The sequence below is a fragment of the Scyliorhinus torazame genome, chromosome 1 (assembly GCF_047496885.1).
Source record: "Scyliorhinus torazame isolate Kashiwa2021f chromosome 1, sScyTor2.1, whole genome shotgun sequence".
NCBI classification, from domain to species: Eukaryota; Metazoa; Chordata; class Chondrichthyes; order Carcharhiniformes; family Scyliorhinidae; genus Scyliorhinus; species Scyliorhinus torazame.
In genome coordinates this window covers 309,058,958-309,074,888 of record NC_092707.1, presented here as the reverse complement: position 1 = coordinate 309,074,888, position 15,931 = coordinate 309,058,958, and the positions used below count along the sequence as shown (strand labels likewise).

At 49.9% G+C, this 15,931-nt stretch overlaps 1 protein-coding gene across 3 annotated transcripts in view; it reads left to right on the top strand.

The window, feature by feature from the left end:
* Window positions 1-15,931, top strand: part of LOC140423806 (serine/threonine-protein kinase VRK1-like) — a 212,140-nt gene that overhangs the window by 141,947 nt on the left and 54,262 nt on the right. For all 3 annotated transcript variants that reach the window (XM_072507813.1, XM_072507814.1, XM_072507815.1), the window contains one exon: window positions 322-506. In XM_072507813.1, the coding sequence (XP_072363914.1) occupies window positions 322-506 (185 nt within the window). The remainder of the gene's footprint in view (window positions 1-321; window positions 507-15,931) is intronic.

The window sequence follows — 15,931 nt, the reverse complement described above, 5'->3', positions numbered from 1 at the left end:
CTGACTGGTCTTATTTATTTAATCCTCTTGGAGTCATTCCCTTTTGCATGACATCACTAAATATGGCGAGGTTACTAGCATTTAGTTAATTCCTGGGTGGAAGTGTGAAGGCTGTTTTATGCAGTTCAATGTTTAAAATCCTCATGATGATAACGAAAAAACTGATATAAATTTATGTGATTGAGAACACATTGCTGTGCTGTAGCCGGCAGTACAACTCACAATGAGAACGAAAGAATAGTCTTAATTATTACACGCAAATCGGACATTTATTGGATTGCTAGATGTTTGTCTAATTTGAATCCCTGAATGGTCTTGCAGGTGAAATAATCAACTACTTGTCTTATGTGAGCAGTCTGAAGTATGAAGAAAGGCCACAATATCAGAAACTACACAGCATCTTGTTGAACCATCTGGAAACCAGGCAATCTAAGGACATGGATTCTTTGTTTCTATTTGATTCTGATCGTTTAAAGAACGTACCTGCAAGTCACCCAATTCAAAATGTAAGCCACAACATTTTATTTTAGTTTGAAGTGTTGATGTATGCATGCTTTCTGATGTGCTTTGTCACAGTTTATATACCATACTGATGATCCTACATCACATAATATGTCCATATCTTGTCTCACAGTGGAACAGGATAACGATTTGTTTGGACACTATGATCTACCAAAATTCCCTATCTTTACCAAAATTCCCTATCTTAACGAGGACTGTCGGTAGAAGAGGGAAGTTTCCTTGAGGGAATATTGGAAGGGGAGATGGCAAATATAATGAGTTTCTTAGATAATTTAACAGAGAACAATACTTTCAAAGGATCTGGAATTACTTTTCTAGTCATTCCAGATTTCTAGCAATGATAAGCATGCAGCACCTGAAGAACCTTGAAATTACGTTATGTGATACAATACCGATGTACGGATCATTTAACATGTTCACGCATAATTCCTTTCTCTGCTATTTTAGTCATAATGTCAACCCATTTATTTTAAACTTACACTTGTCTACAGCTTTCAGTATTGTAAACATCTCAAAGCTTTAGAAAGTAATCAAATGGATGAAAAATTGGCTGAAGCGTGCAGAGAGTTAGATTTTACCGAAACTTCAAAGTTGTTTGGGTCATTTGGATTTAAACTGCTGGCTCAAAAAGGTTGGACATCTCTAGGCCCATGTAAAAAGTTTTCAAGTGTTCTAAAAAATCTGTCATATTCAATGGATACTTCATCAACTTTAAAGAGGAACTTTTATGATTGAGATTATTTTTTAAAGATTCAAATTAACTTGGAAATTTATTCAAATGTATTCCTGTCATATTACATGAAAAAAAAATCTAAATAATGCATGCTGATAAAATTGGGAGAAGCAACTGAATTTATGTGACTGAGGACACATTCTGCCAATCACTTTTGTTTACCCTCCTTCTCGCTCATTCATTTATCCAATCACTTGCTCTCATTTACTTTCCCAAACTTATTTATTTACCCTATCCATCCTCCCACTCTCTCATTTATTCTCCTTTTCATTTATTCATTTATCCACACACTCATTTATCCTCTCTCTTGCACTCATTTATTCTCCCTCTTTTGCATGAATGAATACAAAAACACACACCTATGTGATGTTGTAACCCTCTGGGTCAATAATGATATTAACTGATGTTAATTGAGCTCTCGCACATTGTGTCAGAATCAGCTGCACTGCTGATCATGTCATCAGGATTAAATTCTTAAGCAATTACGATCACAAATTAATAGATATAGACAAGGAACTGTAAATAGATATTTGAACGATTCTAATCAACGTAATGATTGAATTTTTTAAAAGGAGCTTTGATTATAAAACGTATTCCTTGTCCTTGTTGGTAGAGGAACAAGGCTGTATTTACTGCAGTATCATGGAAGATTCAGTTTAAATATGCAACATATGGATAAGAGCAGGGTTGGTCAAATTACGGGTCATGACCTGTGGATGGGTTGCGGCTGCGTGTTGGGAAGTTTCCGATCGTGGGAGAAGTGCCCAACTGGCTTTTAAATTGAGAATGCCGGCTGCGACCGGGTTTTAAATGCAAATAATGCAGTCTTCCTGCCAGAAGCGAAGGCAGAGAGCATTGCATGTACACTGACGTCACGCGCCCTGTATGTCTGGGCTTTTGGCAAGGAATCACACAGTAGCTTACCACATAGCTAAAGAGAAAATGTCCCACACTGTAGTAGAGAGATTAAGACTGGGATTCTCCAGTCCCAAGGCCAAGTCCTGACGCCGGCGTGAAAAGCAGCGCGAACCACTGCGGCGTCAACGGTTCTGATTGCCAGGTATTCACCCCTTCCTAGGGGGCTAGGTCGGCGCTGGAGTGGTCTCCGCTGCTCCAGCAGGCGTGGCACGGCCGGCGTGAGTTCACACATGCGCACTACGGCCGGCACGAGTTCACGCATGTGCGTGGGTTCCCGTCTCCACGCTGGCCCCTGGGCAATATGGCGGAGCCCTACAGGGGCCAGGCGCGGAGGAACATAGGCCCCCAAGGAACCAACTCGCCTGCCGATCGGTAGGACCCGATCGCGGGCCAGGCCACCGTGGAGGCCCCCCACGGGGTCGGATCGCCCTGCACCGCCCCCCCCCACCACCACCACCACCACCATCACCAGGATGGCCCTTGCAGACAGAACTTCCAGGTCCTGCCGTGTGGGACCATACGTGACCCACTCGGCGGGCACTCGGCGCGTCGAGGTCCGGAGAATCGCCGGGAGGGCCGCTATCAACGTACCCTGACCGGCGCGGCGGCGATCCCGCACGAGCCTGAGAATCGGCACCGGAGAATCGGCGAGCTGGTGTCGGGGCAGCGTGCCGTGATTCTCGCGCCCTCTGGGTATTCTCCGACCCGGCCCGGGGTCGGAGAATCTCGGCCTAAGTCTCCCTGCAGCATTGGACATGGCTCTTACGGTCCTCGATGAGAGATCAGCTGAAAAACTGAACTGCATCCCACTTAGTGAGAACACAGGGGCTCACCAAATTTGTGATATTGCTTAGAATTTCGAAGCCCAGCTTATTTCTCGTTTAAATGCCGCACAGGATTTCTCAGTACAGATGTTTTAGATTGGGTACCCTTGCTAGTTTATATTAGGTATATTTGGCACAATGATTTGTTGAGGATTTGCTGTGCTACTGGACTTTACCAACACATATGACTGGCGCAGAGATTTTTGAAGCATTCAATAGTTTCATGGTTGGAAAGTGCGGGCTCAATTGGGTTCATTGGAGAGGAATCACAAGTGATGGGGCAGCCAACATGACTGGGGAAAACAGCAGAGTTACAGTAAGGATTAAGGAGGCAGCTGGTCAAGACATTGTTTGGAATCATTGTTTTATTCACCGTGAGGCATTGGCATCAAAAGGAATTCCATCTGATCTTGAAGTGGTGTTAAAAGGAATTGATGTGTTATATATGTTGGATTAACACGGACTGAAACTCGATGCAGTATCACTTGAAAACAGGCTTCCAATGCTGTAGATGGTTCAACACTGCTTTATTGAACTTGCCGAGTAATGTACACAGTTCACTGTGGGTCGACACTCTATTAATCTAAGCTTGCTAACCTTGGTCTGGCTTGCCCAGACTTGCTCTGTGCCATGTGTAGTAGGTGCTGACTGTACAGTGCACCCTGACTGTTGCTACGGCTATCACCAGTACGAAGAGGCCGAGCCTTCCTGCCTTGTGTGTTTAATACTGGTAATGTACCCTGTAGTGTCCTGCCTGGTGATTGGTTGCCATGATGTGGAGATGCCAGCGTTGGACTGGGGTGAGCACAGTAAGAATTCTTACAACACCAGGTTAAAGTGGTTCGCCTCTCCAAGGCGGCCTTCAGGACGAGCGACAACGCAGAATCGCCGAGCAGAAACCTATAGCCAAGTTCCGCACACATGAGTGCGTCCTCAACCGGGACCTGGGCTTCATGTCGCATTACATTCATTCCCCACCATCTGGCCTGCGGAATCCTACCAACTGTCCTGGCTTGATACAATTCACACTTCTTTAACCTAGGGTTATCCCATCTTTGGATCTGTAAAGATTGCATTCCAAGCATTGTCTGGCATCTTTGAATTTGTCTATATATATGTTTCTTGAACATACCTCTTCATTCACCTGAGGAAGGAGCAGTGCTCCGAAAGCTAGTGATATCGAAACAAACCTGTTGGACTTTAACCTGGTGTTGTAAGACTTCTTACTGGTGATTGGTTGTTCTGTATTATGTGTGGTGATTGGTTCCTGTGTGTGTCCATCACTGCCTGTCTATCTCATTATGAACATGAGTGCATATTATGACATCTCCCCTTCTTAAATAAATTTTGAATGCTTGTGGCTGTGTGCTTGTATTTACATGTGTGACTATGTGCAAAATGGTGAGTGAGTGAACATATATACATGGGAAGGTGTCTATCGTGCATATACAGAACAAGGTGAACAAAATTTACACAGTTAAAATCTATAAGTCCAGTCTTTGTGGTGGGCAACGGATTCTTGTCGACCGCCTCAGAGGTGGCGGGGGGGACGCCGGCGTCTCGACAGGCGGGATTGCTGCCAGATTGGCGGGCTCGTGGTTTTAAATGTCCGGAGGAGGCATTTCGACATACGGAGGGGTGTGGTGGGCAGGCAACTTTGCGCAGTGCCCTTCTGTTGCACCTGAGAATGGAGCCACCAGCCATGCGAACAACGAAAGACCTGGTGGCAGCCTGTCGTACAACAACAGCTGGGGCTGACCAACCACCCTCAGGCAGCTTGATGCGAACAACATCTTCTGGAGCTAGTGCAGGCTAATCAGTGGAATGAGCATCATACATAATCTTCTGTTGGTCCCTGAGTCGCTGCACTTTTCTTAGCACGGTGAGGTGATCAAGGTCTGGAACGTGGATGGTTGGAACAGTTGTCCGCAGGTGGCGATGCATGAGTAGTTGAGTCGGAGACAGACCAGTCGACAGAGGGGTTGCCCTGTATGCCAACAGTGCAAGGTTAAAATCGGATGCAGAGTCTGCAGCCTTGCAGAGCAGCTGCTTGACAAGGTGGACCCTTTTTTCCACCTTCCCGTTTGTGGGTAATGGGGGCTGGATGTGACATGTTTGAAGTGGTAGGATTGTGCAAAGTTGGACCACTCTTGGCTGTGGAAACATGGACCATTGTCGCTCATCACTGTGAGTGGTATACGATGCCTGGCGAACGTCTCCTTGTAGGCCTTGATGACTGATTTTGACGTGAGGCCCGACAGCTTCACAGCTTCTGGGTAGTTTGAAAAGTAATCGATCAGAAGTACACAGTCACGCTCATTTGCATGAAAGAGGTCTATTCCCACCTTGGACCACGGAGAGGTCACGAACTCATGTTGTTGGAGCGTCTCCTTGGGCTGAGATGGTTGGAATCTCTGGCATGTGGTTCAATTGAGGACCATGTTGGAGATGTCCTGGCTGATCCCAGGCCAGTAAACTGCCTGTCGAGCTCTGCGTCGGCATTTCTCGACTCCAAGGTGACCCTCATGGATCTGCTTGAGCACCGTGGCCTGCATGCTGTGGAGGATAACAATTCGATCCAGTTTCAGAATGATCCCTTCAACAACCGTCAAACCATCCTTGACATTAAAAAACTGGGGGCATTGCCCCTTGCGCCACCCATTTGCGAGGTAGTGCATTACCCTTTGCAGCAGAGGGTCTTTGGCAGTTTCTGCTCGCATTTGGACGACATGTTCATCAGTGGCCGGGAGGTTGCTGGCGCACATCTGCACCTGTGCCTCAATTTGGCGAATGAAGTCTACATGTTCACAGGGCGTGGTGATGGATCTGGATAGGGCATCCGCGATTATCAGCTCCTTGCCCGCTGTGTAGACGAGGTCAAAATCATATCGGCGGAGTCGCAGAAGAATGCGCTGTAGCCGGGGCGTCATGTCATTTAAATCCTTCTGGTTGATGTGGACTAAGGGTCTGTGGTCTGTTTCCACCGTGAACTTTGGCATACCGTATACGTAATCGTGGAATTTAACGATTCATGTTAGGAGACCCAGGCACTCCTTTTCAATCTGTGCGTACCTTTGCTCGGTCGGAGTCATGGCCCTGGATGCGTATGCCACTGGAGCCCAGGACGAGGAGTCATCTTTCTGGAGGAGCATCGCACCAATGCTGTCCTGGCTTGCATCCGTGGATATTTTCGTTTCCTTGGTCGGGTCAAAGAAGGCCAGGACTGGGGCCGTGGTGAGCTTTGCCTTGAGCTCCATCCACTCCGCTTGATGTGTTGGTGTCCACTGGAATACTGTGGTCTTTTTTAACTAGATGCCGGAGGGCTGTGGTGTGGGATGCCATGTTAGGAATGAATTTTCCCAGAAAATTCACCATCCCCAGGAAGCGTAGTACTGCCTTTTTGTCCTCTGGGGTCTTCATGGCATTGATTGCCATTACTTTGTCAGAATCAGGTTGCACACCCTGCTGGGATATTTGGTCACCCAGAAATTTGAGTGATGACAGACCAAATGAGCATTTGGTCCTGTTTAGTTTGAGGCCATTCTCGTGGACCCTTTTAAAGACCTGTTTGAGCCGATCTATGTGCTCCTCGGGGGTCGTGGACCAGATTATCATGTCATCCACATAGACTCGCACACCCTCGACGCCCTCCCATCATTTGCTCCATTATGCGGTGAAAGACTTTGGAGGCTGAAATGATACTGATAGGCATGCGGTTGTAACAGTACCTGCCGAACGGAGTGTTACACGTGCAGAGCTTCCTGCTGGAGTCATCCAGTTGTATCTGCCAGAAACCACGTGAGGCATCCAGCTTGGTAAAGAATTTGGCGTGTGCCACCTCAGAGGTTAATTCTTCCCGCTTTGGTATCAGGTAGTGCTCCCTCATGATGTTGCGATTGAGGTCTTTGGGATAGATACAGATTTGTATTTCGCCTGAGGGCTTCTTCACGCAGACCATGGAGCTGACCCAGTCTGTTGGTTCCGTGACCCTTGAAATGATGCCCTGGCTTTGGAGCTCTTGCAGTTGCGCTTTTAAACAATCCTTTAGAGGAGCCGTCACCGGCGTGGTGCATGAATGACTGGGGTGGCATCCGGCTTGAGTAGTATTTTGTAGTGATACGGTGCCCATCCCATCGAACACATCGGGATATTGCGTGAGGATGTCGTCTATGTCAGCCTGTAGATTCACATGAGATGAGGTAGTCGGAGGTGCAGAGGACATTGCATGGATTCACTGTACCAGATTAAGGAGTTTACATGCACGGGCACCGAGCAATGGTGCCTTGTCAGGCCTGACAATCTTGAATCTTAACGTCGCCGTGATTGCCTTGTGGGATACAACTAGATAACATGATCCACCAGCAGCTATGGCATTGCCATTGTAATCAAGGAGCTGGCAGGCTGGCGGAAGAATTTTGGTTTGGTCTCGGATACTGTCGAGGTCTGCCCAGGATATGAGGTTTGCAGACGCACCAGTGTCCAGTTTGAATTGGATTCTGCACTGATTCACTTTAACGACAGCGCGCTATTCATCACCAGAATCCACATTTAGGATTGAGAGGCGCTTTGCATGAGTGGAGGAGACATTCTCACATGTGGTGATAATGCCCACCTGATATGGAGACTCGAGGTAGTCATCATTTGGGTCCGTTGGGCTTTCGGGATCGGAATCCTGCATGCCTTGCTGTATGCAGTGGACAGGTCTGCGTTGCAGCTGGGATCGCTGGCTTTTGACCGGTGGAGCGGACCTGCATAAGGCCGCATTATGCCCAGGCTTTCCACATTGTAGGCATCGCCTTCCTTTGGCTGGGCATTGCCGCTTTAACTGGGCGGAGCCACAATTTTGGCATGTCATGACGCTGACGTCAGTGCATTCCGTGTGCCTTCGCGCCTGCGCAGTGCGGTCAGCCGACGTTCGCACATGCGCAGTGGGGTTTTCGGCCGCATTGTCCTACCAGTCGCGGTGTGCCTGTGCGGGGCCCCGTGGAAAGCCTGCGAAATGACTACTGAAGCCCGCAAAACGGCCAACCTCCTCAATGCTCAGGCCCTGCAGCCTAGCGATGGCCTGTACACTTTCTGCCTCGTGGGAGGCTAGTTTTGCCGTTTCTGCCGCCTTGATGTGGGAGTAGCGATTTCTGGCACGTTCATGGACAACGCACTTTTCGATGACGATCGGGAAGGTCATACGTTTGATTTTAAGGAGCCGCTCCCGCAGGGAGTCAGAATGGACCCCGAAAACGATCTGATCCCGGATCATGGAATCAGCAGTCGAGTCATAGTTACATGACTGCACTATGTTGCATGTCAAAAAGGAGTGAAAAGGTTCGTCCTTACCCTGAAGCCTCTGTTGGAAGACATACTGTTCAAAGCTCTCAGTTTGGTTCGACTTCACAGTGGCTGTCGAATTTTGTAGAATGGTCTGGAACTTTGCTTTATCTTCTCCTTGGGCAAACGTGAGCAAGTTAAAGATGTGGATGACGTGATCCCCCGCCGTCGACAGGAGCAGCGCGATTTTCCTGGCATCTGATGCTTCCTCAAGGTCGGATGCCATGAGGTGTAGGAGGAACTTCTGTCTGAAGACCCTCCAGTTGGCGCCGAGGTTGCCAGAGATCCGGAGGGGCCTGGATCTTTTCCATACAGCTGGCTGTTTGCTACTTGCTTTCCGGTCGTTTCAGATTTACTCAAGGTAGGTCCGTCAGAGTTAATAGTTTCCTGGTACCATGATGTGTTATATATGTTGGATTAACACGGACTGCAACTCGATGCAGTATCACTTGAAAACAGGCTTCCAACACTGTAGATGGTTCAACACAGCTTTATTGAACTTGCCGAGTAATGTACACAGTTCGCTGTGGGTCAACACTCTATTAATCTAAGCTTGCTAACCTTGGTCTGGCTTGCCCAGACTTGCTCTGTGCCATGTGTAGTAGGTGCTGACTGTACATTGCACCTTGACTGTTGCTACAGCTATCACCAGTATGAAGAGGCCGAGCCTTCCTGCCTCGTGTGTTTTATACTGGTAATGTACCTGTAGTGTCCTGCCTGGTGATTGGTTGTTTTGTATTCTGTGTGGTGATTGGTTCCTGTGTGTGTCCATCACTGCCTGTCTGTATCTCATTATGAACATGAGTCCACATTATGACAGGAATTGTGAAAAGTTGTGAATTTCATTCAACGCAGCATGCTCAATACCAGGCTTTTTGAGGCTCTGTGTTCCGATATGGGGACCAAGCACATACGTTTATTGTTCCACACGGAGGTACGTTGACTGTCAAGGAGTCAATTGCTTGTCAGAGTTTACGAACTGAGGTACCAAATCCACGCTTTCTTCCTTGAGAAATTGCCCCCTCTGGCTGATTTGTTTATTGATGAAACTTAGATTCTAACTATATCTTAACTTGCAGGCATCTTTTCAATTTTAAACAAACTGAACCTCAAATTGCAAGGGAAGGATGATGATTGCTTTCGGCACTGTGGAGAAATAGATCATTTCCAAAAGTAATCGAAAGTTTGGCAAGTGAGAGTACAAAGCCAAAACTACTACATGTTTCCCACACTGCTACGCCAGTCAATAGATTGGCAAGCCTTATTTAGTCGCATCTGGCTGCGTTGATCAACTGTTTTTGTCGCTACTTTCAAGATTTTGAAAGAGAAGAGATGGGTGAAAGAATACTTTGAGTTTGAGACCCCAGAGTTGATTATTAACTTACAGCTGACTCCAAATGAAGAGACTGAACTTCTGCACCTCGCCTGTTCCAGCGTATTAAAAACATTCCACAAGTCCATGAGGCCGTCAACATTCTGGAGTAGCATCTCCGAGGAGTGTCCAGTGCTGAGTAAAACGAGCAGTTTCTTGCTATTGCCCTTCACAATTACTTACATTTACGAGGTTGGAGTTTCGTTTCTCACAAAGATGAACAGCACAAAGGAACTGGCTGAACCATGCACCTGACATGCACATTGCCCTCTCCTCCTGTGAATCTAATTGGAGTGAGTTTATGAGATCCAAGCAGGCTCACCTGCTGCTTAAAGGTAGCGAAAATGGTGTGTTGCAAAGGCTGGCCGGTGTGGGGAGTGAAGGTCGGCAGGTTGGTAAAAGTGGGTCGGGTAAAAACAGTTTGAAAAACACTGGATTAGAGGATTACAGATGGAGTATCTTTTATCTGAAACCCTGGAGGCCGATTGCATTTTTGGATTCAAATGTTTCAAATGTTTTCGGTTTCCAGACTGACCACATCTATGATAGGCCTCAGCCTACTTGCATTACAACAGCCGAAAGCCAAGGTTAGCTACAGGGCTGGATTCTCCAATCCGCCAGCCGCGTATGTCTTGGCTGCAAGCCGTTCGCTGGCGGCAGGATTCTGTCTTCCTGCTAGTTATACCAGTGCTTTCCAAATGCTGTGCTATGATATCCTTGATAATGGACTCGAGCAACTTCCCCACTACCGAAGTTAGGCTCACTAGTCTATAGTTCCCTGTTGTCTCTCTACCTCCCTTTTTGAATAGCGGGGTTATATTAGCTACCCTCCATTCTGTAGGAGCTATTCGAGAGTCCTAAGAATTTATGAAAATGACCACCAATGGATCTACTATTTCTAGAACCACTTATTTAAGTACTCTGGAATGAAGATTATAAGGCCCTGGAGATTTATCCTCCTTCAATCCCATTAAATGCCCCAAAACCACTCCATTACGAATACTAATTTCTTTCAGCCCCTCATTGAAACTTGTGTTTCTCAGAACTGCCGGTACATTTTTCATGTCTTCCTTTGTGAAGGCAGACGCAAAGTACAAATTTAATTCCTCGGCCATTTCTTTGTTCTCTGTTATGAATTTCCCCCGTTTCTGTCTGTAAGGGGCCTAAATTCGTTTTTATCAATCTTTTTCTCTTTACATACCGATAGAAACTTTTACAGTAAATTTTTATGTTCCCTGCTAGCTTACATTCATATTGTATTTTCCCCAACTTAATCAATCCCTTGGTCTGCCTTTATTGAATTTTAAACTATTCCCAATTCACAGGTCGGAGGCTTTTTCTTGATAATTTACATGCCTCTTCTTTGAATCTAATACTATCTCTAATTTCCCTTGTAAGCCATGGTTTGGCCACAGATCCCTTTCTACTCTTGCACCAAATAGAAATAAACAACTTTTGCAGTTCACCTATCTGTTCCTTGAAAGTCTACCATTGACTGTCAACTTAGAGGGATGCAGTGCTCTGACTGTGAGATGTGGCAGGTCCAGGAGACTTCCAGCACCCAGGTGGCTTCATCTGTGTACCGCACAATGACTTACGAGAGAGACGAGTAGAGATGAAGTCGATGAGGCTTTATTGAGCGAGACTTGTCCCCAGCAGTTCAGCAACAGAATGGAGCGGCGGGGAGAAGCCCGGGTTCTTATACTCCGCCTTCAGGGCGGAGCCAGGAGTCAACAGCCAACCAGGACCCGGGATCTGTCAGCCAATAGCATCACGGCTTCACAGTCCCACATGACCCCTAATACATACTACCACATTCACCCATTGTTAAAAATGAACCCGGCGGGGTGGTGGTTCGCATGGTGGTAGGGGTTTACAAGGCTGGTCCTGGGAGGAAAATTTTGGGCATGTCATTACAGTTTTCGCCCTACACTGGGCTATGTACAAGGTTTGTGCATTTACAACATTACAAACTATTTACAACATTAGTAAGAGAAAAAATGTTTTGTTACAGTTCAACAACATTCTTGGTGTCACACCGATGCCACGAGTCGGGCGGGCGGTCTGGTCTTCCTTGTCGATCGCCTCAGCCCCGGTGGTGGTGCAGGTGCTTGTTCCGGCGTTGTCGTCTCCGGGAACGTTTCGGTGTTTGTTCCTGTTTCACTCCTGGGCGGACACGGGAGGAGGACCGATCCTCCCGGGAAGGGGGTGGTCGCGGGGTGCGCCGGTGGCAGGGAGGGGATGATGGGTGTCGGGGGGGTGCGTGTGTTGCCGGCGGGCGGCAGGTCTCGCAGGGAGACCGTGTCCTGTCGGCCGTCAGGGTACGCCACGTAGGCGTACTGCGGGTTCGCGTGGAGGAGGTGAACCCTCTCGACCAACGGGTCAGACTTGTGCGCCCGCACATGTTTCCGGAGCAAGATGGGTCCTGGGGCCGCCAGCCAGGTCGGTAGCGACGTTCCGGAGGAGGACTTCCTGGGGAAGACAAGGAGGCGCTCATGAGGCGTTTGGTTAGTGGTGGTACACAGCAGCGACCGGATGGAGTGGAGAGCGTCCGGGAGGACCTCCTGCCACCGGGAAACTGGGAGATCCCTGGACCGTAGGGCCAGTAGGACGGTCTTCCAGACCGTGCCATTCTCCCTCTCTACTTGCCCGTTCCCCCGGGGGTTGTAGCTGGTCGTCCTGCTCGAGGCTATACCCTTGGTGCCAAGGGCTTTAATGACTGTGGCCGCTGTCATGTCGGGGCAGGGGATGGCAAAGGGGAAACGGGAGTACTCGTCCACCACGTTCAGGAAGTATGTGTTGCGGTCGGTGGAGGGGAGGGGCCCTTTGAAATCCGGACTGAGGCGTTCAAAGGGGCGGGAAGCCTTGATCAGGTGCGCTCTATCCGGCCTGAAAAAGTGCGGTTTGCACTCCGCGCAGATGTGGCAGTTCCTGGTGACTGTACGGACCTCCTCCACAGAGTAGGGGAGGTTGCGGGACTTTATAAAATGGTAGAACCGAGTGACCCCGGGTGGCAGAGGTCCTCGTGGAGGGTTTGGAGACGGTCTATTTGTGCGTTGGCACATGTGCCGCGGGATAGGGCATTGGACTGCTCGTTCAGCTTTCAGGGACGGTACAAGATCTCGTAGTTGAAGGTGGAGAGCTCTCGATCCTCCACCTTAAGATCTTGTCATTTTTAATTTTGCCCCGCTGTGCATTATCGAACATGAAGGCTACCGACCGTTGGTCGGTGAGGAGAGTGAATCTCCTGCCGGCCAGGTAATGCCTCCAATGTCGCACAGCTTCCACTATGGCTTGGGCTTCCTTTTCCACTGAGGAGTGGCGGATTTCTGAGGCGTGGAGGGTTCGGGTCTGCCCGCTTGGTTAAGGGTGGCCGCCAGAGCTACGTTGGATGCGTCGCTCTCGACCTGGAAGGGGAGGGACTCGTCGATGGCGCGCATCGTGGCCTTTGCGATATCCGCTTTGTTGCGGCTGAAGGCCTGGCGAGCCTCTGTCGACAGGGGGAAGGTAGTGGTCTGTATTAGCGGGCGGGCCTTGTCTGCATACTGGGGGACCCACTGGGCGTAATATGAAAAGAACCCCAGGCAACGTTTCAGGGCTTTGGAGCAGTGGGGAAGGGGAAATTCCATGAGGGGGCGCATGCGTTCGGGGTCGGGGCCTATTATCCCATTGCGCACTACGTATCCCAGGATGGCCAACCGGTTTGTGCTAAAGACGCACTTTTCCTCGTATGTGAGGTTCAAGGCGTTAGCGGTCTGGAGGAATTTTTGGAGGTTGGCGTCGTGGTCCTGCTGATCGTGGCCGCAGATGGTTACGTTATCGCGATATGGGAACGTGGCCTGCAACCCGTGCTGGTCAACCATTCGGTCCATCTCCCATTGGAAGACCGAGACCCCGTTCGTGACACCAAATGGGACCCTTAGGAAGTGGTATAATCGCCCGTCTGCCTCGAAGGCTGTGTACTTGCGGTCACTTGGGCGGATGGGGAGCTGATGGTAGGTGGACTTGAGGTCCACGGTGGAGAAAACCTTATACTGGGCAATCCGATTTCCCATGTCGGATATGCGGGGGAGAGGGTACGCATCTAGCTGTGTGTACCTGTTGATGGTCTGGCTATAGTCTATGACCATCCTTTGCTTCTCCCCGGTCTTTACTACTACCACCTGGGCTCTCCAGGGACTATTGCTGGCCTGGATTATGCCTTCCTTCAGCAGCCGCTGGACTTCAGACCGAATAAATATCCGGTCCTGGGCGCTGTACCGTCTGCTCCTAGTGGCGACGGGTTTGCAATCCGGGGTGAGGTTTGCAAACAGGGACGGCGGTTCAACCTTGAAGGTTGCGAGGCCGCAGATAGTGGGGGTATTGGGCCGCCGAATTGAAATGTTAGGCTCTGCAGGTTACACTGGAAATCTAATCCCAGTAATGTGGGCGCGCAGAGTTGGGAAAGGACGTAGAGCCTGTAGTTTTTAAACTCCCTCCCTTGCACCGTTAGGTTCACGATGCAGAACCCTTTGATCTCTACGGAGTGGGATCCTGCAGCTCGGGAAATCTTTTGCGTACTTGGATGGATGGTCAGAAAACAGCGTCTTACCGTGTTGGGGTGAATGAAACTATCGGTGCTCCCGGAGTCGATCAGGCATTATGTCTCGTGTCCGTTTATCAGCACCGTTGTTGTCGTCGTCTGGAGCGTCCGGGGCCGTGATTGATCCAGCGTCACCGAAGCCAGTCATGGTCGTAGTGTCTCGGCGTCTTCTTTGGACCCCGTGGAGCCGTCGATGCTGGGGTCCTTTGTTATCATCCAAGATGGCGGCGTCCATGAATCGCACGCGGCCGGGGGTGGACAAAATGGCCGCCCCCATGAATCGCACGTGGCTGGGGAGTCACAAGATGGCGGCGCCCATCCCCCCCCTCGTGGTGGCCGGGACCCAAAATGGCACCGCCCGCGGGTCGCACATGGGGCGCCGGGGGGGTTGGAGAGCGTTTGGGATGCGCTGGGCTCGTTCTTCTCCGGGGATTGCGGCGACCCCCCGGGACCGGCACACAGCCGCGTAATGGCCCTTCTTGCCGCAGCTTTTGCAAATAGCTGCGCGGGCCGGGCAGCGCTGCCGGGGGTGTTTCGCTTGCCCGCAGAAATAGCAGCGGGCCCCCCCGGGATGATCTGGCGCTTTAACCGCGCAAGCCTGTGAGGGAGGGGGGGGGTTTGTCGCGACGGGGGTCCACGGAGCCCAAGGGGCTGCCGAGCGGCCGGGGCCGTAGGCGCGGGCGTTTTGCGAGGCCACATCTAGGGAAGCTGCAATGGCTCGTGCCTCTGAGAGTCCTAGCGACTCATTTTCTAAAAGTCTTTGGCGGATTTGGGGAGAGTTCATACCTGCCACAAACGCATCGCAAATTAGCATGTCCGTGTGTTCAATCGCGTTCACCGGCGGGCAGCTGCAGCCCCGTCCCAAAATTAGCAGCGCGGCGTAGAATTCCTCTAACGATTCTCCGGGACTTTGCCGTCTCATTGCGAGTTGGTAGCGTGCGTAGACCTGGTTCACGGGGTGAACGTAAATGCTCTTCAGTGCTGCGAGCGCCGTCGGGAAATCCTCTGCGTCTTCTATGAGAGGGTAAATTTCCGGGCTTACCCTCGAATGCAGGACCTGCATTTTCTGGTCTTCTGTGATTCGGCCGGGGGCCGTTCGGAGGTAGCCTTCGAAACAGGCTTGCCAGTGTTTAAAAATTGCTGCCGAGTTCGCTGCGTGGGGGCTGATCCGCAGGCATTCCGGGGCGATCCGGAGCTCCATAGTCCTTTAAGCTCGCTCAATAAATTGTAGCGCACAATGACTTACGAGAGAGACGAGGAGAGATGAAGTCGATGAGGCTTTATTGAGCGAGACTTGTCCCCAGCAGTTCAGCAACAGAATGGAGCGGCGGGGAGAAGCCCGGGTTCTTATACTCCGCCTTCAGGGCGGAGCCAGGAGTCAACAGCCAACCAGGACCCGGGATCTGTCAGCCAATAGCATCACGGCTTCACAGTCCCACATGACCCCTAATACATACTACCACATTCTGCAGAAAGTGCACCCAACTGGAGCTCCTCACAGACCGCATGGCTGGATGCACTTAGGAACATGCAGGTGGCAGAAAGCGTCATAGATAGCAGTCATATAAATGTGGTCACACCCAAGGTGCAGGCAGAGAAATGGGTGACCACCAGAAGGGGCAAGCAGTCAGTGCAGGAATCCCCTGTGGTTGTCC